Source organism: Phaseolus vulgaris, chromosome 1 (assembly GCF_051622355.1).
Source record: "Phaseolus vulgaris cultivar YP4 chromosome 1, ASM5162235v1, whole genome shotgun sequence".
Classification (NCBI taxonomy): domain Eukaryota; kingdom Viridiplantae; phylum Streptophyta; class Magnoliopsida; order Fabales; family Fabaceae; genus Phaseolus; species Phaseolus vulgaris.
The window spans coordinates 4173569-4196908 of NC_143498.1; the positions used below are offsets into that span (position 1 = coordinate 4173569).

The 23340-nt window shown below is 32.2% G+C and overlaps 3 protein-coding genes across 9 annotated transcripts; 2 read left to right on the forward strand and 1 right to left on the reverse strand.

Moving 5' to 3' along the window:
* The first annotated feature begins 1686 nt into the window (after positions 1-1686).
* Positions 1687-11002, forward strand: LOC137816591 (squalene monooxygenase SE1). 5 transcript variants are annotated; one of them, XR_011081831.2, is made up of 10 exons: positions 1703-2230; positions 3438-3549; positions 3663-3837; positions 4429-4597; positions 4818-5036; positions 5151-5426; positions 5512-5790; positions 6022-6128; positions 7874-7987; positions 10802-11002. XR_011081831.2 is itself a non-coding variant. In XM_068619789.2 (8 exons), the coding sequence occupies exons 1-8, from the start codon at positions 1982-1984 to the stop codon at positions 6127-6129; spliced, it is 1587 nt and encodes a 528-aa protein (XP_068475890.1). In that variant the 5' UTR covers positions 1687-1981; the 3' UTR covers positions 6130-6374. The 5 variants fall into 5 exon arrangements, 1 of the variants encoding a protein (XP_068475890.1); XR_011081830.2 differs by having other exon boundaries at positions 7874-7977; XR_016518491.1 differs by having other exon boundaries at positions 1706-2230; positions 6022-6224.
* A 1380-nt stretch (positions 11003-12382) lies between these two features.
* On the reverse strand, positions 12383-16765 carry LOC137816592 (uncharacterized). Its single transcript, XM_068619790.1, has 6 exons — positions 16471-16765; positions 15636-15758; positions 14970-15205; positions 13581-13617; positions 12823-12880; positions 12383-12741 (listed from the first exon to the last, which is right to left on the reverse strand). The coding sequence occupies exons 1-6, from the start codon at positions 16573-16575 to the stop codon at positions 12662-12664; spliced, it is 639 nt and encodes a 212-aa protein (XP_068475891.1). The 5' UTR covers positions 16576-16765; the 3' UTR covers positions 12383-12661.
* A 1939-nt stretch (positions 16766-18704) lies between these two features.
* On the forward strand, positions 18705-23094 carry LOC137816593 (putative pectin methylesterase CGR3). 3 transcript variants are annotated; one of them, XM_068619791.2, is made up of 7 exons: positions 18705-18956; positions 19096-19264; positions 19354-19393; positions 19486-19527; positions 21566-21940; positions 22382-22437; positions 22648-23094. In XM_068619791.2, the coding sequence occupies exons 2-7, from the start codon at positions 19154-19156 to the stop codon at positions 22798-22800; spliced, it is 777 nt and encodes a 258-aa protein (XP_068475892.2). In that variant the 5' UTR covers positions 18705-18956; positions 19096-19153; the 3' UTR covers positions 22801-23094. The 3 variants fall into 3 exon arrangements, with proteins under 3 accessions (XP_068475892.2, XP_090154463.1, XP_090154466.1); XM_090298337.1 differs by having other exon boundaries at positions 18811-18956; positions 19096-19227; XM_090298340.1 differs by having other exon boundaries at positions 18845-18956; positions 19486-20266.
* The last annotated feature ends 246 nt before the right edge of the window (positions 23095-23340 follow it).

Consider the following 23340-nt stretch of genomic DNA (forward strand, 5'->3'; position numbering starts at 1 on the left):
GACGAAAATCACGACAACAAAACTTTTATAACCTTTAGTAATCCTCAAGCCTGAGTTTGTGAACAAAAACATTGTTGTGTTCATTAACAACCTAAAAGAGTATTTCCAATATTGTCTTATGACGTTAATTATCTTATGGTAGTCAACAAACTCGTGATCGTTTAGATCACACTTTTCATGTAAACAAAGATTTTAGTTAGGAGTGATAAAGTAAAAAAATACTCAAGTTTTAGCTCAAAGTGAATGCATGTTTAAAGAATACTCAGTGTTTAACTAAAAATGGTTGTGTATTCAAAGAATACTCAGTGTATAGTCAGTAATGACATTGATCCAAATAATACTATGTGTTTAGCCAAGAGTAATTGAGGCTAAAAAAATACTCGTCTTGTATCTTGCAGTATTAGCCTGTCAATGAAACTTGATCATATTGATCAAGAAGTGAACGTAGTCGGAGACAAACAAGTATAAACCGACCTAGTATAATTTTATCTTTAATCTTATATATTTTAATTACATAATATTAATACGCAATTAATTATAAAAGGAGAATTTTGCTAAAACAATTTTTTTAAAATACTTTTCACAATGTTTATCAAATTTAAGTTATATTTGATAATCTTCGTCATATTTGTTTTTCTTACAAAACTTTTAGTCCATCTATCAAATCACTTTTATCAATTTTCAACAATTTTAAGCACACAAGTAATATTTATAATTTTTTTAAAATACACATAAGAAAAGAAAAAAATGAGAACCCATTTATTTTATCTTAAAACATGTTTTTAATGGTTGAATTTCACATACTTATCTTTATTCCTTAAAAAAGTGCAAAAATTAATCTTCCAAAAATCATAATTAATTTTAAATCCTTAAAAAATCAATAGATTAGTCCTCTATAAAAGCCCATGCTCTCATTCATTAAACTACTCCAACTTTTAGAGTAAAACTCACGATTCCTTATGCAAATAAAACCTAGCTAATAGAAAACATGATCTTCACACTCATCCAACCATTTTCTGTTTTGAGAAAACAAATATAGTTCTTTTCTTTCTGAACATTAGAAATGTAACAAGAATTATAATAATAAATCAAAATTAAAAACTGAAAAGGTATATAAACACGCACTTTCAATGAATTGATTAGTCACAAATGACACATCGTGACTTGTTATCCGTCTTTTCATGCAAACAACTAGTTATAAATGACACTTTATGACTTGTCCGTTTTTTCATGCAAACAATAATATCAATGAAGTAAATATATAAACAAACATTTTTTTTTCTTAAATCTAACTTTTACAGATTATTTTAAAAAATAAAAAATATTACATTATGTAAAATATTAAATTCTATATTTTTATTTTAAAGCACCAAAAAATAACCTTATATTATTGCATATTTAAAACTTTTAAAAAGCTATTATCTTACTACTAAAATTTTACTGTATGATAGAAATTAAAAACATATTTAAAAGCTATAAGAAGTTAATTTTTTTACTACAAATTTTTTATCTAAACTTTCACGGACGCAAGTGATTGCGCGATGGGAGGTGGAATCGGAAAGAAAGGAGAGGAGTCAAAGCAGGGTGAGTTGCGATCATTGTTCAACGCCCACGCGGCGCAAATTAGCGGAAAACCATTCTATTTTATTTTCCATTATTTTTATTCCTTTTAATTTATATAAATTTATTATTTTTTTGGAGAGTTGTTTTGTTCGGAAATACAGCTAATGTGAGGTACCGTAGCCGTTGTAAACAACGAGCCTCATGCCTCGCATGGCCCTATAAAAGCCTCACCTCTCGTTCAAGTTCCGTTTTCTCTAACTGAAACCGTTCCAAATTTCCTCTGCCAGATAGGCAGAGAGAGAAAGTAGAGCGAGAGAGGAGAGAGAGCGAACAGAACCACACGCATATCTTTGTTCTTCCTCCGTCGGGGTTCGCGTCAGCGTCGCCGTCGTTCTTTTCTCCGATTTGTTTTTCCGAAATGGTGGATCCGTACGTTCTCGGCTGGATTCTGTGCTCCGTTCTGACTCTCTTCGCGCTCTACAGCCTCGCCTTCAGCGGAGAGAGCCGGCGTCGAGCTTCGCCGAAGGCGGAGAAGAGCATCGAGCTTTCGGAAACCGTGACCACCTCCACGAGTGAATGCAGATCGGAGAAACGCGACGCCGACGTTGACGTCATTATTGTCGGAGCCGGTGTAGCCGGCGCGGCTCTAGCGCACACTCTCGGAAAGGTAGTTTTTGATCTAAAACTCGCGTTTCGATATTGCTGATCCGTTCTTATTGCATGTGATTATTATGAGTAACGAACATGAGCACAGACACGGCATATTATTTACTGGACAAATTATTTGTTGTTTTTTTTTTTTTTTTTTTGCGTTTGTGTTATTTAGAATTTTGTATTCATTTGAGAGGACAGAGTGGTGTTGAAAGACCTGTTTCACCAATGAAAGTGTGAAGCTGCATGTTCTATCCCTCTCACTTTTTCTATCTGTTTTGAGAAACGGAAAACTAGGATGTTACAATTCGTTGCTGTCGTTTGTCACGTGGTTATAGCATGGTTATGTAATTGAACATTCTGAAAGCTTTTATATCGGAGTTCTGAGTTTTTCTCTTCTAAGCAGCGGAAGTCTGAAGATATAACATGTTCTGATTTAAAACGAATAAGATGTTTAGTGCTTTATTTTGTTTTTTTAGAAATAATATATTAGAGGACAGAGTCAAAATTGAATGCGAAATTTTATTTCGTTAATATCTATGCGTACAACTGCAGCCTGACAGTTCCAGCGTTATAATGATATGTATTTGTTGAAACTTAGAAATCAATTGTTCTCTGTAAAATATTTATATTTTATATATTAATTTTTGTGCAGTTAGTTGATTTGTTTCTACGATTCGAAATCACACAGGAGTGTGTGATTTTTGGATTATTTAATCAAGTAATTGTAGGTATTTAATGGAAAATCGTTGATATTGTAACATCTCTATCATTTGTTATGCTTGTGTAATATTTACCGTTTTTTCTTCAAAGTATGAGATTACACATTATCTTATGAGTTGTGTTGCTCACTTTTGAGGACCCGGATCAATGATTTATAGTGTTACTTTATTGTGTTTTGGATATAAAAATGAGGTTAGGCAGCAGATCACTGTTTAAGGGAGTTTTTACTATTTGATTATTCTGTTTACAATCTTTGCGTGTCTGGTTTGGTTTTTATCCTCATACCTTTTAATTATACTGTATGCTAAGACAACTTGAAAATCGAACTTCATATGGGTAATTTATTCGGCCTTCGCCGTTTATATTGTGTGTTGTGTTGTTTATCAGTGAGATTCAGGACATAAATATTTTGTGGAAGTTTTTAACATACGAATGCCGTAGAGGTTGAATATTGTTTTCCGATAGATATGGGTATTGACTACATAAATATTTTGTTATAGGATGGGCGTCGAGTACACGTCATTGAAAGAGATCTGAGTGAGCCTGATCGTATTGTTGGAGAGTTGTTACAACCAGGTGGCTATCTCAAATTGATTGAGCTGGGTCTTGAAGGTAATCTAAATATTAACTTTATGCATGCCGTTTATTGTACTTCTAGATTGCTGATATGTACTGGAGATTCTCCCTAGAATTTTTCTAAAGTTTTCTGCTGTGTTTAATTGCAGACTGTGTAGACAAAATTGATGCTCAGCAAGTGTTTGGTTATGCCCTTTTTAAGGATGGGAAACATACTCGTCTCGCTTACCCCTTGGAGAAGTTTCACTCAGATATCTCTGGCAGGAGCTTTCACAATGGTCGCTTCATTCAGAGGATGCGGGAAAAGGCTTCCACCCTTCCCAAGTATTGATTTCTTCCTTTGTGGATTAGACCTTGTAGCATATGCTTGTATATCCTTCCTTTAATAGTTCTTGTTTGTAATATATTAAAAAAGTTTGAGATCTGGCGCTGATTTGGATTCTAACTTGGAATGTTGTGGTTCCTGGCGATCTAGATGTAGGATAATCAGGAATAGAGGGCTTCCATGCCCTCTTTTTTCTACCCGACTTTTTCCTCTTAAGAATATTGATTTTTTAAAATGAGTGATTGTCCTTCTGAGATACTACTGTCTGACCTAGGAGCGGATAACAAAAGCGTTCTGCTTTTCGAACATGGTTCTATGGTGGATCCGCGTTATGTATTACATTAATGCTATTTAAGTTGATTTGGTTAGATGTTTCAGTCTTGTTATATGAATCAGTAATTATTGAATTTATGCTATTAGCTGATGTTTCCTACAGTGTATGATCTCATCATCATACAGATAGCCAATTGATATAAATTATAATAATACTATCAGAATTCAGAAGTGATATGTGAATTAAAATGTGATTTTAGTTGTTCAATTGAGGTTGAGATATTTACATTGTGTTTTTCTTTTTAAATATTCTGCAGTGTGCGATTAGAGCAAGGAACAGTCACTTCCCTTGTTGAAGAGAAGGGGACAATTAAAGGTGTGCAATATAAGAACAAAGATGGCCAGGAATTGACAACATTTGCACCTCTTACCATTGTTTGTGATGGCTGCTTCTCAAACTTACGCCGTTCTCTTTGTAATCCTAAGGTGAGAATCCCTTCCAGCTTAATTCTAATAACAAATCTCTCAACTTCCTATCAAATCAATAACCATACCGTAAAAGATATTTTGCTATAATTTATTCAGATATATTTTTTGGTTTACATTATTCAGACTTTTTTTCCTACCAAGGTTTTATTCATCGTGCTTGTAAGAAGAAATGCGTAGAATTCTGAATTACTAATATTTCATAATGCTGTATTTGCAGGTTGATGTTCCCTCATGTTTTGTTGGTTTACTTTTAGAGAACTGTGAGCTTCCATGTGCAAATCATGGCCACGTTATACTGGGAGACCCTTCACCAATTCTATTCTATCGTATAAGTAGTACAGAGATTCGCTGTCTGGTCGATGTACCTGGTAAGAAGGTTCCTTCTATTTCAAACGGTGAAATGGAAAAGTATTTGAAGACAACAGTAGCTCCCCAGGTACTCCATTTATGATCTAAGTTCTATAAATTGTGTTTTATTCTTTGCATGTGAATAACCTTTCACTCTGAATTTTATTGGGCTGTTTGACGATGAAGTGACAAACTATTGCAGATTCCCCCAGAACTTTATGATGCCTTCATAGCTGCTGTGGACAAGGGCAACATAAGGACAATGCCAAACAGAAGCATGCCGGCAGATCCCCTTCCTACACCTGGAGCCCTTCTGATGGGAGATGCATTCAACATGCGGCATCCACTAACTGGAGGCGGAATGACTGTGGCATTGTCTGATATTGTGGTGCTGAGAAATCTTCTAAGGCCCTTGCCTGATCTGAATGACGCACCCACTCTCTGCAAGTACCTCGAATCCTTTTATACCTTGCGTAAGGTATTGTTAGCTTTACCCCTTTTCTGTTATCTAACTTCTAATGTATGATGGAGCAGAACTTCACCGTTTACTCTTTAATTTTCAGCCTGTGGCATCCACAATAAATACATTGGCAGGTGCTCTTTACAAAGTTTTTTGTGCATCCCCTGATCAGGCAAGGAAGGAAATGCGCCAAGCTTGCTTTGATTATCTAAGCCTTGGAGGCCTATTCTCCGAAGGACCAGTTTCTCTACTTTCAGGATTAAACCCTCGTCCCTTGAGTTTGGTTCTCCATTTCTTTGCTGTTGCAATATATGGTGTGGGCCGTTTATTGTTACCGTTCCCTTCACCTAAGAGAGTATGGATTGGGGCCCGACTAATCTCTGTAAGTTTTAAAAGCTACTTATACACCCTTTAACACATTCTCTACTATTAAAATTTCATGAAAGTTACAAAATTGTGCTGTGGGTGAATTCTACCACTGAATTTGTAATTTTCAAAAAAATTTATCCAACTAATAAAGTAGTGTGTAGTTTTATATATTTAGTTCAGTTTTAACGTCTGAATAAATATCATGGAAGTTAACTCGGTGTGACCAAATTTTTTCTTTTGTTAGGGTGCTTCTGGAATCATCTTCCCCATAATCAAGGCGGAAGGGATTCGTCAAATGTTTTTCCCTGTGACTGTTCCAGCTTATTACAGAACTCCCCCGGTTGGACAATAGTGAGTATGTTTTTATACATTTTCAGAAAATCAAGGTGCTCTCTGGATGAACAAGTTAGCTTTCTTTGTCTTCCATTTTTCGGAATTTGAGGAAAGGTTGAAGTTCCTATTTCTTTAAGCATTTTGGTTTCTTTAGTGTGTATTCTTTGTAGTCTGTCACTCATACACTGTTTAAGTGCATGTAATGATATCTCTTTCCCTTTCCGCTCCTCTAGAAATCAAATCCTTCATTGATCTTAAACTAAACTACCATCCAAGTGAAGCAAATGAATTTAATTATAATCTCCATTCTCATATTATCATTTAGATTTAAGTACATTTAAATATGTATTTAGTATCTATTTTTTTTTAATTTTATATTTAGTACATGACAAAAAAAATTTCTTGACCTTTTACATCTCGTTTCTGAAATAATATTTACTCATAATTTATCTTTACTACTACTTTAATTTTTTTAAGTAATTTTTCAAATATTTTTATATGTTTTTTGGTGTATAATTTTTTTATCACGATAATTTATATCTTTTTTATGATAGTATAATGATGAATATGAAAGCCAAATAAAAAAAAATTAAACACTGAGAATAAAGAAATATCTTTAGACTAGATATAAAATCCTTAAATTTTTTAGGACCCGTACATATTTAATACTACAATATATATGCTTGCAAAATGGTGATCCACATGAAAACTAGTTTTACGAAGTCACGTGCAGTAGGCTTTGCTTATTGATATGCACTGTTACTTTCTTGCAAACTGCATGTGATGCATACAAACAAATTAGATAAAGTTGGTACTGAAAATAATGTTGAATATATTTGGGATGTGTAATATATTAACTAAGATCAACTAACTTGTAATCACGTCGCTGTTCATCCATGCCAATATCCACTTTGTTTGGGTTGGCATTGATAGTGACATGTTGGTTAGGTGAGTTGCGATTTGTCTAACTAGAGGCCGAAACACCTCATTAAATTTATAACATTGGTGTAAATTTTTTCTATATTTACCAAAATAGATAAATAATATTAAAAAGGTTAACTAGATGAGTAATCATGCTTGGATACAAACAAGGAGTGCCAAACTTATTCATTTGTCCTGAATAATTAAGTTCAGATACTTGTAGTATAATTATTTATTATAAATAAAACTAGAGATTTTTGGAGTTTAAAATTTAAAATAGACGTAGAAGATAAAGTGACTTGATTTAAATTAAAAATATAAATAAATAAATAGGTATGTAATTTAAAAAATAATTATTAAGATGACAATTCAAATAAATACAAAATATAATATTATTAAAAAAAGTTTTCAAATTTTGACAAAATTTATCAGTATTTTTTAACTAATTCTTAATTTAATAGGATTCTCAATTTCAAGTTAAAATTATATAAACATGCATTAAGCATAAAATAGAACACAATTATGTGAATTAGTTTGTTATTTGAAAAGAGGAGATGAATTACATAAGTTTAACAGCTCTATCAACCTTTAACAATAAGGTGATTAGTTACTCACGACTTAAGAATTACACCATTCTTTCTATTTGAAAAATAATTAATTGAATTAATCAATTTATATTAAAAAATAGGTGAAGAATTAGTTGTTCATCACTTAACAATTACATTAATCATTTTGTTATTCTCTCTAACTTTAAATGTCCGACAATTTTAGTGTCTGTGTGAGCCCAATAATTTTGACTTGTTATTTTAGAGATACATGACTCTCACTAAAGTGCTCTCCAGGTTCAGGTTTATTTATGCTCTTCAGGTTCGCTCAAACACTCTCTAAGCTCAGACGAAAGTCCTACTTTAATCTTGTTCGGTTTGTTTAAGTTCATTTGATCAAGGTTAGCTCAAGTAAGCTTAACTCTCATTAAACAATTATCTTGTATGCTTTTGAATTCTTTAAATTACTTCGCTCAACCGACTCCAATTTTTCTTAAGTAAATGCTTATAATTTTTATGTAATTCTATTAAACAAGACTAGAAGAAAAAGTAAAATTTTAATATACTTATAAAATTTAATAAAAAACTAATAAAAGATAATGGAAAAGAAGGGTAAGTGGTCCAAATATTACTATAAAAATATATAGCATTTATCTATTGCAATATACAACTTCGATTTTTTTTAAAATTTTAATAAAGAATTTAAGCTTTGATTTACCATTTAACCTTTTTTTTATATAGACTACGAAGTTGTGTTTGATTCGCAGTTTATCATTTTTTAATATAAAGTACAATTTAATCTTTTATTTTTTATACATATATGAAAATGGAGAAGAAAATACGAACTCTATTTTTTTTTTCTAAACCATGGAAGTCATAAAATTTCATACAACTTTTAATTGTTTATTTATTTTTCATATAAAAGTTATATTTAATCGTACACCTTCTTTAACCATTTTTTAAATATTTGAAATTTGTATATCTAAATATAACTTCCCTTTATTTTTTTTAATTGTTAAAGCTAAATTTGCATATATAGCTTTATTATTTTTTTGTTATAATTTCAAATGTAGAATCACTCCCGAAATTAAAATGATATTTTTTTAAAGATATGATCGTGAATATTTTACGTTCGTTCTAGGACCAACCAACTTAAATTATGTAACGTTGCAGACATTCTTCTTCATTAACGTTTTTATAACTACGAACTTATTTTCTATAAAAGGTGGAAGAGAGATTAGTTAATATGTTCTTGAATTTTTATGTCATGTAGTCTAGCACTTATAAAGTTTTCTTCCTACATAATGTACATTAGTGAGAAACTTATAGTTAGCACAATAAACTTGTTATTCTCACGTATTTATAATACACTAGATTACCATAATAAAGCATCTCTAATGCTATTAGTTTAAGATACATACTTTATCTTATACTATACAATTTCATATTAAAAGTAAAAAAATTAATTATATTCTACTTTATCTTAAATTTTTATATTTTTCAACTAAATTGTCACCTGGCGTAACTATTACCTCACATTGTCATAGCTTATGTTTCTACATAAAAAATAAAGATTTTTTAATATATAATACAAAAATTATTTTAATAGAAATCCCATTAAAAATATTCAAATCTGTAAAAAATTTTAGAAATTAATTATATTATTTTTCAATTTTTAAGTAGAGACACTTAAACAATGACAACAGAAGACGATGACCACCTCACGCATAAATTTTTATTAGAGACTCGATTGAATATATTTAAATTAATGAGGAATTTAAAACTTAATTAAGTTTATATTTTTATAATTTTTATTTATGTTTAATTTTGTATTAAATCAAAATATTAATTTCACATTTGTAATTAAAAAATAAAAGAACTTTTTATTTGTAGGCAGGAGTATCTTAATACTAACTTTATTAAGACACAATAATATTGAACTTGATCTCTTTTATTAAAGTTTTAACTTTGGGAATTGTTAATACAAAAAAACAAATAAATAAATTCCATGTATATAAATTTGCTCTGATGAAAAAAAAAATTACTGCATTTTAAAATAAGCTACAACAAAGATAATCTTATCTAATTAAATTGTATCTTCTTTTTTATTGAATACATTTCCCATAGTCTTTATACAAATATCTACGAGATTTTAATAAATTCAATTAGATTATTGATTGCTTATAAATGAGATTTATATTGATTGGTCAGAACTCAACACAACACCTCTTCTTTACTATGAAACTATAGACCAAATTTGTTTTCTAGCAAAGTTAAACAGTACTGTTTTAATCTATCTAACCGACTGCTGGATTTGGTTAGGAGGAAAACAAAGAAAGAATGGCCGTAGAGAATAAACATAAATAATTTTAAAAAATGTAAGAAATAAAGTTAAATTTGGAGTTTTTTTATTAAAGAAAAATAGGTAAAAATTAAGTGAGAATAAAATTTGAAAATGATTTGGTTTGAATAATCTGAGAATAGAGAAGTTAGTAAAAAGAATAATTATACTATTCGTTTTGACACTGAAAACATAGAAGTATATCCTATTTAAATAATTATATAATTGATTAAGACAACAACATAATCAACTGTACTGAAAATAATTGATTAATGAATTTTTTTGAAACATTTAGTTGTCATTTAATAAATTCAAAATCAACAGTTTATTAAATAGGGCAGATAGTGAGGAAAAGCGGATGAAAAAATAATCACTGAATCGATTAGTGCAAATGAATGATAGATTAAAGTTTAAGACCAACTGGAACAAGATTAAAAATTAAGGTGAAATTAAAGGTTAAAGTGATTTTGTAAAGGATGAATGGTTTAAAGAACAATTAAGTTGAACCAATGTTTAAATATCTATTTATAAAAGAAATAAAGTTTAGATAATCTTTTCCTCTATATATGTACTGTGACTTGGTTAAACTACACCCGCTTCTACAGCATTGAATGGAGAAGTAATATCAAAGGTTAAACTAAGTTGGTTGATGTTAATAATAGTGTTTAATCCACAAAATGTGAACTTCTCGTTGCAAGTAAAAGTTTCTCTAAATAGTTCCTATCAGAAGTTCTATTGCTTATACTTTTATACATTAAGAAAGTATTATTTTAAAGTGTTTTTCCTAAATTGTGTTAACTCGACTTCTCATATTAAGAAGCGAAGTTAAAAATTTGGTAGGATATAGTACCTAAATCTGCTACTGACATCAGCTATTAATGCAGGTAGCAATGCTGTATCCTCCATTGAATAAAGAATAAAGTGAAACAAAGCAAAACTGTCATGGCTTTAGCTTTTAAAGCTGTCAATGTTCTGTGCTAAGTTGAATTTTTTTTATTGCAATACATTTAGACCATGAAACAACAGGCATGCCATCACTTTTTCTTCCTCAATCCTATAAAAATAATCTATACCTGTTTTCAGTATGGTAGGTCAATTCAGAATAAAGATTTTACAATCAAAATTACTCAATCCAACATATAAAGGACTATTTTTTTATAGGATACAAAGAGAAAATACCTTAAATATATTGCAATTATCAAGTCATGCTGCCTAACTATTAATATTTAATTATGAGAAGGGGACAGGGAAGTGTATTTGTAATAATCGGTATAAAGATATACATCTAACTAAAGTTCTGACTCTTTTTGAAGCCCATGGGCACAGTACATCATCCTCCGAGAAAAGGGCACCAGGAAAAAATCACTAGAAAAGAAAACACACAATGTTTTTTCTTCTTTTTACATATAATAATAATATCCCTTTTACCACCTATCCTTTTATTAAGGAAGCGAAGTAGATACTTTTAAGGAATAGGAAAAACGTTTCAGATGGTAGGTGGTAGCTCGTCTTATTATTAATCACTATCAAAGCAAACATTAGATAATGATTTGGTCACATTCAAAATGAAGGGAGTAACTTATGAGTTAGGAAAAGATTAGCTGAGCGGGAACAGTTGAATCACAGCTCGATGGAACTTATACTATGACAAACACTTTCGTAAGTATTTAGAAGACCTCAAGAAATAGCTTACGATATGTTCATAAAATATTTTTAGCTTATATCAATAAGCTCCCTAAAATAAATTATGAAAGCAACTCGTTACTTATATAAAGAACGGTTTAATCTTGCTTCCTCTTTGATTATAAAAATAACTTTTAAATGCAAAGCTTAAGTTGTGTTAGCAAAGTGCTATTAGTATTTAATCATGCTTCCTATTGTTTTATAAAGAGCTTAATTAATCTATTTATCTAAATGCACTTAAGTTGTGGTAGCAGAGTGGTATTACTCCAATAGTCCTTTCCTTCTAATGTTCTTCTTTTTTAATTATTCTTAATTAATCCATTCAAAATCATTGTTAAGATACTAATAGAAATTTGTTCACTCTGTCTCAAATAGTTTTAGTTTTTAATTTTGTAAATTCTTTTATTCTAATTTTTTTTTTAACTCTTCTATATAAAGTGTATTTTTATTCTTTTGTGGCTTCTCTCGTACATATAATAACATGTTTATATAATTACTTTATAACTAGTTTTATTGTAGTTACTTTACACATAATACCATTGGGAATGGGGTATAAAATGGCCTTTGGCTAACCCCAATGAAACTAAGCCTATAAATAGCACACACTGTGTGATTAGAATATTTGGTATGGTAAGTCTCTTTGCTATATTAATAAAAATGTTTGCGAAGTTGTGTTGAACAACTTTACAGAAGAATTTCTCCGAGAAGTTCCAACAGTATTCAGCAAATGAATTAATTGGGTAAAAAATAATTTAAAAGACTTTAAAGAGGCCATTGACGTCTGATTGCAATGCTTATTTATTAATTAAATATGTCCCTGGACAATCAATTTCACAGGAAAAAAATTCAATGCATCCAAGGACAACAGCCTTATAATACAACACATCAACACCATCATTATTAATTTATCATGCGATAATTACCCAAAATTTACAAGCAAGAGAATCATATTTTAGCTGGATGATAATACTATTTTAGAAAAGCTTAAGAGGACTTTTGATGATTAATTTGAATACCTCATCTGCTTCAATGTTCCTGGATTGTTGTGCGGAGTTGGGCAATTACAGATTCTGGTTCTTCCTTTCCTTTTGTATAGCCTCATATGAACAAATTACTTCTTTGAACTTGGCCTCAGAAGCCTCTATCACATTTTCACATCCAAGAATCAATAATGCTATGGTTGGAGTTAACAAGATCTTATTAATGACTAGTAAAGGCATACCTCTATTATCATGGTTCTGATCAGGATGATACTGCATTGCCTTGGTTCTAAATGCTATCTATGAAAGAGATAAGATAAACTTTATAAAATGAAACTAAGATCCAATAGAGCAATATACATAACAGAATAAGCAATTTACATTAAGATGTTCAAAAACTAAGGCAAAAAGGTATGAACGCTAAGTACATCCTTGCAGCAAACTAGATGTTACAGAAAGAGTTACACTAGGGTTTATAGTTAGCTGTTGGCCCATCATAAATATAATTTATAGTTTGAATATGTGTGATACAAACTCCTTTATTCGATAGAGCTTTCCAAAGGAATTTTTGCAACTTATCATAGGGTTTTGCTAGATCAATATCCATCATCTGAACAAAAATAGATCACAATCTCTATAGGGAGGCCAATCGAAATACTTGATAAAATAATTGCAAATGAAATTAAGGCAGCCTTGTAAGTTGTAACTTTAATTGATCACAAACGATAATGATGTTTTTTTTCACATGGTTTCACTAATTTCCAACAAAATGATTACCAAACTAACTGTTTTAATAAATAAGAAGGGTGCAAAACCTACCACCCATCAAATAATATCTTAGCCCTTTTTAGATATCCGAAGCTAATAAGAAAAATACATAAAGATTATCACCACCATAATTTATAAATCAATCTCTTTATCAATACAATGCGGTTGATATAGTTTACAAAGCATACAGTAATATATGAAATGTGATAATAATAATAAAATGGAAATTTACCTTAATCTCAGCATCTGTATATGGTGTTGTTCTAAACCTGATATCCATAAAAGGGAACCGTTAATGACTACTTGAATGCAAAACAGACATGCTATTGCTAACTTATTATGTAGACTGTACAGGATTCATGCATGGTTTTCCTTAACAAATAATGTTCAAACAGCTATCAACAGTTACCAAAATTACATCCCCTTTTTATCGGGTCATAATCACATACTGCTCCAAATGAGACATATTACTCTTACCCTCCTGTTGTATCATATTATATAATATCTTCAAATATTCTAGTTATAGACATCTTCTTCCTAACACGATTCTCATATTTGCGCTATCTTGTGCTCTTTCATGTCATATAAGTGAGCTCGGTACTTTCTACCATAAATTGATAATCACACCTTAAGCAATCCAGTATCTGATATTACAAAGGCAAAGTTCCAATGCCTAACACTATATGCTGTAGGTGATTTTAAAATAAAACATGAAAGGACATTACCTTAAGAATTATGTGATTAAATATTAAATAAAGAATGTAATTTTGATAAACTAAGAGCAAACAAGCGCTGGATTATTCTAGCAACTATGATCTCACATGTATATAAGCGTTGAAATATTTTTTCAAACAAGTGCAACAACATGGTCTGTTGATTGTTTAAATAAGATCAAAGTTTAATCATTGTGAATATCAATGAATAGCTGAAAATATGGAATATATTCTATAATTATTACAACATGATGTTAGGCTCATATCTTGATTTTTACTAGAAAGACACAGAAAGGAGCTTGGGTTATAAATAAGGGGTCGAAAGGGTGGTTAATTAAGATCCAGGGAGGGAAAGATGAGTCAAATGATGAGGACATTGAGCTGGTGGAAGAAAGACAAAAAGTAGGAAATCTTAACAGAATGGGTGTCATGTCATAAACGGGATCACCAGTGAGAAGAGCAGAGGGTGGTTTCAGTGGGGTTTGCCATTCCTAAGGATGTGAGGTGGCTGTTCCTAAGACTGGGATTCTCTTGGTTTTCCTCTGACATGTTATTTCTTGCTGTTTTTGTTTTTTAATGTCCCAGAATTTCATAATACCTAATGGTTGTAAGGAGCTTGGCTCTATGTTCCTATTCAATAAATCCAGTACCTATCACATTCTGATATATCTATCTCCTGCTAATACAGGGCGTTAAATACCATAAAAGCTATACTATCCTAGACTCCCAGTGTCAAAGTCTCCTCAAATGCAAATGTACAAGGGAGGGCCGCTGTGCACGGCCTTACCTTTTCATATGCAAAGAGATAATTCGGATTTAACCACGTGATTAAACAATCACCACCAAGACACAACTTACTGTTGGGTCAGAGCTCACTGAATAAAGTAACACAATATTTCTGTAAGTACCTGTCAAGACCCAAAACTGAGTAGTGATGTGATAGCGAATAGTTTCTGCTCTCTCCTGGAGTGTGTTGATAATTGGCCCACTGCTCTCTGAAGGATTCTTCGGCCTTCCAGTACCAATCATCTCTTTGAATATGTTGATGATGTGAACCACCACCATTTCCCCTCCAGCTCTCGTAGCTTCTTCTACGCTTATCCCTTTCTCTATTAAACACACTCTGCATACGCTTTATACGTTCCTACAAGAAGCAACTTAGAATCAAGACACTGCCTAGCATCAACCAACCGATTAAAAATCTAAGCAAGCAAAGAAAAAACACATTTTCTTTGTCACTTACTATAATCAATAAACTAAAAACTACACACTTCAGTCAAATTTGCTTTCATCACAAAGTACTGTGCCTCAGGATCGTCAATCAGAAGGATCACATCACATCTCCCATTTTATTTTAAAAGGAAATTTTAACTTAAAAATAATATAAAACAAGAACAAAAGTAATCGATACTAGAAAGAATAAATAGTCTATGCAGAGATACATCCAATAACAAATTGTCGTGTATGCTACATTTGTTGATTTTTACTGTAACTATTTTCAAAATCACCAGTACCATGATTTATGATTTCTACAATGACCATACATAGAAAATAAACTCTACTAGAAAACTCACCACCCTCTCCACCTCCTCCTCATACTCCCCTTGCAGTCGTTTATGGTACCTCTTCGATGCTTCTTCTTGAAATGCTGATCGAAAAGAACTGCCACTCCCTCCTCTTGACTGCGACCTGGACAGCTACAAAGAGTTCAATAATAGCATGCACCATCAGTTTTACTATGATTCCTGTGTATCTCGAGCTTGTAGTTCAAACACACACAAAAAAAAGAAAAAAAGGGCTTTTCATACAAAGCATATTCTCTAAATACGTAAGAGGAAATATATGTCATCGAATAATAACATTACTAAAACAAATCTGCCACCCAAAATCAAAGCGATTCTGGTGAATGACTCATTCGATCAACTTCTTCACATGATGCCACCAAAGGCAACCATCACGAAAGCACAGTAAATTATTTCACAGTGGGGGATCACCAACCAATTTCCATGCAATACGATGAAAATTCTAATTATATGTCACTTAAGGATTGTTTAGAATGATACGAAGGAGGTAATAATTTCTCAAAAAACAAGGTTCGTGAGAGAATGACAACACAAACTAAAATTGAGAATAACACTGAACATGCAAACCCTAAGACCATTATTCTGTCAAACAAAAAATAGTAAAATAAAATTAGAATGAAAGTTTCACCTAATCTCTGACAAAAGTTTGCATGAAAATCAACATATATTATACATCATCGAAGTGAAATTTCAACTCTAATTAAAAAACAACGGTAACAGCAGTTAAGGAACAGCACGTAAGTTTTCTAATTAAAAACAGGAACATGCATACGATTCGAAGAACAATTTTGAAAAGGAAAAAAACAAACTAATGCGGAGAACTTACGGAGAAGGCAGTTACGGCGGCGCCGACTAATCCGAATAGGAAAACTCCCCAAAGTTTGATATCATGCGCTTCCTTGTCGTTCCGATCGCTCTCGTCTTTGTTCATTTATGAATCAAACTCAACAATATCACAATTCAACGACTCCAATCACCAATTTTCCACAATCCAAACACATTTCTCTCTCAATTTCTCACAGTTACAAACTCTGAACCTCTTTTCTTCTCTCTCAGCATCGATTGCCATCTATTTCTCCTCTCCTCGCTCTCCTCCAATTTCTGTTTGTCAAAACCACCAGAATCGGTCCGGTTCAGTGACTATTAATCTGAATCATCACTATGACGTGGCACAAATCATCCGGTTCAAATCAACCTTTCTACTTAGGCAGTTTCTTCCTGCACCCCCACATTTTTCTTCCTGCACTCCACATTCTTATGAAAAGACAAAATCGCCCTTATTAGTTTTTAAAATTCCAGAAATATTCTTAACCTAAAAAAACCCTAGAGAGGTGCAGGCAAGGATGTTCTTGCGCAGCCGTATCTTTCATGTTCTAGGCGTGCCTTTCATGTTCCAGCAGCAGTGTGACACCTTCAAATCCTTCTCCTTCAATCTCACATTTTTTTTTGTGATTTAGAGTGCTCTTGACAAAGGTAAGTAAATTTCTTTGCTTTTGAATCTGCACATCCGTTTTTTTTTTATGGATTTTTGTTTCCGTAAGTGTTTTCAGATTATAGAATCCGATAGAATTTTGGATTACAAAATACGGTAAAATCTTGAATTTTTGCTTCCGGTAAAATCCCAGATTTGTGGTTCTAGGAATATTCCGAATTTGTGGATCCAGGAAGGTTCCGAATTTGTGGATCTGAATTTGTGTTTTTATGGTCATCCTTTCTTCAACATATAAAACTTCATCAAAAGATTTTTTCTATCTTCAAATATGATTTGCAATGAGCTTCTTTTTTTCTTCTTTTAATATTTTTTTTTGTCTATAATTTATTTATATTTGTTTAGTAGAAATCATACAATGTTTTTTCTCTCTCTTTTGGTTTCAATAGAATTTTATATTTGTTGTTTTTTGTTTGTATTGGTTCAATATCTTATTCGTTAGTTTGTAATTTGGTTTAACTTAAATGGTGTAATTGAACATGGTGAAGACTAGGGGAGGAGGTTCACAATGTGATCATCTACGTCCACAACCTCTGTTAGAAGAAAACATGTTAATGAAGATGGAAACACACAAGAACATGGATAATGACTTCTCAATATCATCATCCCATATATCAACCCCATCATATAATTCTTGATAAAATTCATCAATATTGTTCATACTTCTACAAATAAAATAAAAAATGAAACAAAATCATTGCATTTCGAATCCATGAATCCATGAGTCAAAAACATTATTCTAGATCCAACAATCCATAGTTCAAAAAGACAATTCCGGATTCATAAATTCATAATGTGAGTGATGCATTCCGGATTTAGGAGTCCGTAATACAAAAAAAACAGTTCCAGATCCATCAATTTGTAATGCAATTTAGGCTTCCAGATTCAACACTCCGGAAAACAACAATTTATGACCTTTTACCTTCCAGAACACCCTTACCGGATCCCGATATCCGATAGCCCCTTTTGAAATTATAGGTCAAAGTTAATGTTGAAATATTTAAAATTGTGGGGTGCAAGAAGAAAAACGTGAGGGTGCAGGAAGAAGAAGCCTTCTACTTATTGAGCCACAATTGGCCATATCCAAAAAGGCATGACCCATTATAAAAAACTGGTTTGACACCGTTGAGACTGTTTCTTTCTGTACCTCCATATGTTTTTTCTGTCACCCCATACAAAAACATGAAAATATTTTTTTATCCTTCTTGTACCATTATCATATTCTGGATTACATAACTTGAAAGTTAATATGAGATTTGAAAATAGCTTACGGATTATGTAATCCAGAATATACTTTTAAAAAATGGTATTCTAATTTATATAATTTGGAAGTCAGGATTTAAGATTAACTTCCTTATGTAATCCGGATATACATTTGAAAAAAAGGCTTCTGAATTACATAATTTGAAATTTAATTTAGGCTTCCTGATTATGTAATCCAGAAAACTAATCATATATCTAAAAAAAAGTTTATGGATTAATAATTAAAAAATTAATTACGAATTTGAAAAAAGATTTCTGAATAATGTGGGAATATTACAAAAAGAATATTTTTGGAATATGAAAAGTTTATGGAGGTGGGAGAAGAAAATAAGGAGGTGTAGGAAGAAACAGTCCACCGTTGGATTCCACCAACCGACACCTCAACATACTCTTACTTTTTTTTGCATCAACATTGCCATTGCTATTGCCACGACAACAAAAAAACAACACACTCTGTTTTTTTCTTCTTCTGATTCTCTCTTTTCTTTCTATTTGTATTGCGTGTAACTCAGATCTAGCGTTTGCAGAATGCAAGTTCTGTAGGATTGTTTCATTTACCGGTAATTCGAGATTTTTGGTTCCTAACGTGTTTTCAGTGCATTGATGTAGCTGCCTTGCTTTCGTTGTGTTTTCTCGTCGGCATTGTGGTGAAACTGTGAAAGCGTTTTTCATTAACGTTTTCTGATTCGTTTGATGCAGATTAGTGTAACTGAAACTACGCGTTTGTGCTGTAAGAAGATTCGACAATAGAAAAGTTATGTCGAGGAGACCGGTGAATTCTTCTAGAAGGTTCGGTGATAGCGGCGGTGGATTGTTCTCTTCGAAATCTAGGTCGCCGCCGGTTTTGTCGATTGCACTCGTAGTTTTGGTGATTTTTTATTTTATTTTAGTTGATTTAATGAGGTGCTTTCACTTTCGGTGTTTTTTTTTCTGATTGAGGTTTTGGTAATTCTACAGGGAGGTTTGTTTGTCGTTGGCTATTTTTACCGGGGCTCAGGTTTGTTCTACTTTTTTCGTTTTGTTACTGAGATGTACTTCTGGCTTGTTTTGTTTATCTATGCAATTCAATGTCACTTGGTTTTTTGACAGGTGGATTTGGCAGCCGTTTAGATTCTGTTAGCAGGATTGAAGGTAAGTTCTAATTTCTTACCCCTCTTACTGTGAGAATTCATTACTGGTCCTAGATCACTATGATCTTGAGCAATTTACATGTGAGAGGCACCTTCAAATTTAAAATTTTGGCTAACTATTACTTTGAAACCGGTCGTGGACAGGTAATAGTCTTGGACCGTGTAATAATATCTCCTAGATTGTGGTTTGTTTCACTGTCAATTTCTTTGTCTATTTAAGATTCGAACAAAACTTGTATAGAGTTTCTTAAGTACTAATTGTGCTGATATCTTAATTGGAATGGAAGTTTTACCTAGACAGTTTGCGTAATCCTTTAATGCAATCCTTTATCATGTGAATTATGTGATTGAGTGAAGAATAACACAAAAAGTACCTAAAGAACTGTATTTTAGTTTAGTCTGAAAGGTATTGTGTTGGTATGCTATAAGTGTGTAGAGCGCAGAAGTACGTTGATGATTATGTGAGGTTAATTCCTAGTTAGCAGAGAAGTTTTCTTGACACTAATTTCATTGAAGTTGATATCTTAAGCAACAAGGCGAGGTTTTGTCATTTAATTGAACATGGTGGAGCTTTGTTTGTCACAAATTATCTTTTTCTCATTTCGTTTGAGGTTTGAGGTCTACGCTTGACTGATGGCTCTGCTGCATCAAATATGGTTTTGTTGTTCTTCTTGGGTTTTTTGTTATGTGATCAAGATTTCAAGAACAGTTTCTGCTCATTGGAATCGGAGGTGTTTGTGGTAATCATAAAATTTTTATGGTGTTAAGTCTCTTAATGCTTTTCTCTTATTTCTTCTCTGATTTGCGTTGTGATATAATATAACTAGTCACATGTGGTTCTTTTTGGGGAAAAAAATAGTATATATTTCTTTTTTATCAGACTTAATGCTTCTAGCAGATTAAAGGTGTTCAGTTGTTTCTCTTTATTGAAATGTAATTGGCTTTTATTCGTGTCTCCAAAGGTTGAAAATTCCACACCTGTACTTCCTTTTTTCTTGTGGTGGCATACATTTGTTGAGTTGTGATTCTTGAAAAGTAGCAATTTATCCCATAATATAAATTCCATATTTCTTGCTTGAAATGCATTTTCTATTGTCTTTTTCGTTGTTTCTTATTTGCATTACCGGGAAAAAAATGTTCATTTTGCTGGTGGTACCTTTTTGTTCTAGTTAGTTGTTTTATCTTGTCTTCTTGTTTAGTAGTAATCATGTGTTACTTTTGTCATGTGTCAGATGCCATCCTTTGAATTGTATTATAACTGTGACACTTCTAGTTGGGTTCATACTGGCTGTGTATAACTTATTATGACAACCATCTTCGTACAGTTAATGTAAGCAGTCCAAACATGTATACAGGATTAAAATAGTTTTAGCTGCTGACACTAACTGGATCTTACGTAATGGGTGTTCTATGCATTTGTCCTACCATGTAGTAAACATTGTTTTTCAATGATTTGCATCTTATCTTTGTGGTTTCCCTTTTTCTTGTAATGACATTATTCTAAAGATTTGGGGGTAAGTAGAATAGGTGTGATGACAGTTATTTTTGTATTACTCCAGTTTCCTTTGCTATTCTAATTTGTTGTTTACAATACCTGCAATATACTGGAACAGTGATAATTTTGTTAGAATTTGGGTTTAGTGTTTGGATGTTGGAGATAAGGAGAAGGGAATAGATCAAAGGAAGAAGAGAAGGAGGTGAAGAGCATGACAGATAGTTTTGATTTTCCTTCCTTTTGTTTGGATGATTAAAATCCTCCCAAGTTGGGGGAAACCTTTGAAATGTTCATAAAAATTGAATATACCGGTTAGAGGATCACATGTTAATCCCTTTCTCCTTTATCCAAATATAACTGAAAAACCATGACGTAGTAGTATCTATCATTCGTTTCATCCAGTGATCTTTGCCGTGAATGCACTTCTAGATATTCTTTTTCTTTTATTAGCAAAGAATAAATAAAAGAAAATGAGACACTTCATGAGTGTCCCAACACTTCTATATATTCTGTTATAATATACATTACTTCCAACGAAATGCAGGTGATTATTTGTGCAGTGCAGAGGTCCAACAGTCTATTCCCATTTTAAAGAAAGCATATGGAGATAGCATGCATAAAGTTTTACACGTTGGTCCTGATACTTGCTATGTGGTCTCTAAATTGCTGAAGGAGGAGGAAACTGAAGCCTGGGGAATCGAACCATATGATATAGAGGAGGCTGATAGTAGTTGCAAAGCACTGATCCGTAGAAGCAGTGTGCGTGTGTCTGATATCAAGTTTCCTCTTCCGTACAGGCCAAAATCTTTCTCTCTTGTAATTGTTTCAGATGCTCTGGATTACCTATCTCCAAGATACCTCAATAAAACTCTACCGGATTTAGTGAGGGTATCATCTGATGGTGTTGTAATATTTACTGGTAAGAGCATTTTATGGAATTTAATGTGGGTTCCCATCTATGAATTAAATTTATTCTTCTGTTTTAAGAATTTATTTTTATCTGAAACTTGCATTAAATGGTGTTAGTTGATTCATGTAACTGATTCCACTCCCATCTAGCTGTTTTTAAGTCCAAAAGTTTGGTTGTTATTGTTGAAGTCTGAATCACCTAGTATGATATTAATGTTTAGAGCATAAATGTTGTTTGAGGTAGTGTATTTGAGCTTATCTGAACTCGTGAACTCCCTCCCATTTATTTGTCTTAGAATTATGATTTGCTTTTACCGGTGTTAATGTTGATGAGTTGTCGGGAGCTTGCGCTTTAAATATACTGCTTGTGCTGTTGCTTAAAAGACTATCTTAGCAATAGTCAATAATCTCTTGGTTCTGTCACTGACTTCTGATAAAATCTATAATGAAGGTTTTCCTACCACTCAAAAGGCGAAGGTGGCGGATGTTTCTAAATTTGGAAGAGCGGTGAGTAGATTTTACATAAAGAATAATAGAATGTTATCCATATTTTTGTAGATGTATTGATGTCAATTACTGAGCCTGGATGAATAGAAGGTCTTGATCCTAGACTCTCAACCTTTTTGAAGCTAAAGATACTATCACCTGGATATATACACCTTTCATTTTTTTATATATAAAAAATGGGGAAAAATTAACTGATTCGTCTTGCTTCAGGCCAAGATGAGAAGTTCATCCTGGTGGGTCAAGTTTTTCCTCCAGATTAACTTAGAGGAGAACGAAGATGCTTCTAAGAAGTTTGAACAGGCTTCCACTATGAGTTCCTATATTCCAAGATGCCAGATATTCCACTTGAAATCACTCCATTGATGTATGGGATGGCACAGCATTGGAGATCTCTCTTAATGTTTCTTCTCTGTTTTCATTTGAAACAATTCATTCTATAAAGGTAATTTAATTCTTTGAAATATACTCGCCTTAGATGGTGTATCAATTCTGTTGATAGATTTTTATTCTTTGAATTCCAGCCCCTGGCTGCAAAACACAAATCAAGTTAGTATTTAACTAAATTATTAGTTGAATTAGGCTATCTATAAGTAAGTCGCAAGTAATATTGCTTCTTTTGTTGAGATATAAATTAAATGTCGTCATATGTTCTTGTAATTTGTCAAAAGGTTGGATACACCACATTGTTTTCATTTGGTTTAGGTCTATCTATACACCATCGCTGCTGTAAACAGTAAGAAATAATTCGTGATGACAAAATCAATAGTTTATATTCTATCACATATGTAATCATGTACCCCTAATACTTAACTAATGATTTTTCTGTCATCAATTGATTATTACTTTTTCTTATTTTGACAGATAATTCGAGACATAGTTCGAAAATATGAATAAATGGTAATT

Bases quoted from the DNA above. Each gene is read 5' to 3' on its own strand.
- LOC137816593 (XM_068619791.2), top strand. From the start codon at position 19,154: ATGTCGAGGAGACCGGTGAATTCTTCTAGAAGGTTCGGTGATAGCGGC. The intron at 19,265-19,353 runs GTGATTTTTTAT...GTAATTCTACAG, and splicing joins CGATTGCACTCGTAGTTTTG to GGAGGTTTGTTTGTCGTTGG. The intron at 21,941-22,381 runs GTAAGAGCATTT...TCTATAATGAAG, and splicing joins TGGTGTTGTAATATTTACTG to GTTTTCCTACCACTCAAAAG.
- LOC137816591 (XM_068619789.2), top strand. From the start codon at position 1,982: ATGGTGGATCCGTACGTTCTCGGCTGGATTCTGTGCTCCGTTCTGACT. The intron at 5,037-5,150 runs GTACTCCATTTA...AAACTATTGCAG, and splicing joins AGACAACAGTAGCTCCCCAG to ATTCCCCCAGAACTTTATGA. The intron at 5,791-6,021 runs GTAAGTTTTAAA...TTCTTTTGTTAG, and splicing joins TTGGGGCCCGACTAATCTCT to GGTGCTTCTGGAATCATCTT.
- LOC137816592 (XM_068619790.1), bottom strand. From the start codon at position 16,575: ATGAACAAAGACGAGAGCGATCGGAACGACAAGGAAGCGCATGATATC. The intron at 12,881-13,580 runs GTAAATTTCCAT...TCTCTTTCATAG, and splicing joins ATACAGATGCTGAGATTAAG to ATAGCATTTAGAACCAAGGC. The intron at 12,742-12,822 runs GTATGCCTTTAC...AAAATGTGATAG, and splicing joins TCAGAACCATGATAATAGAG to AGGCTTCTGAGGCCAAGTTC.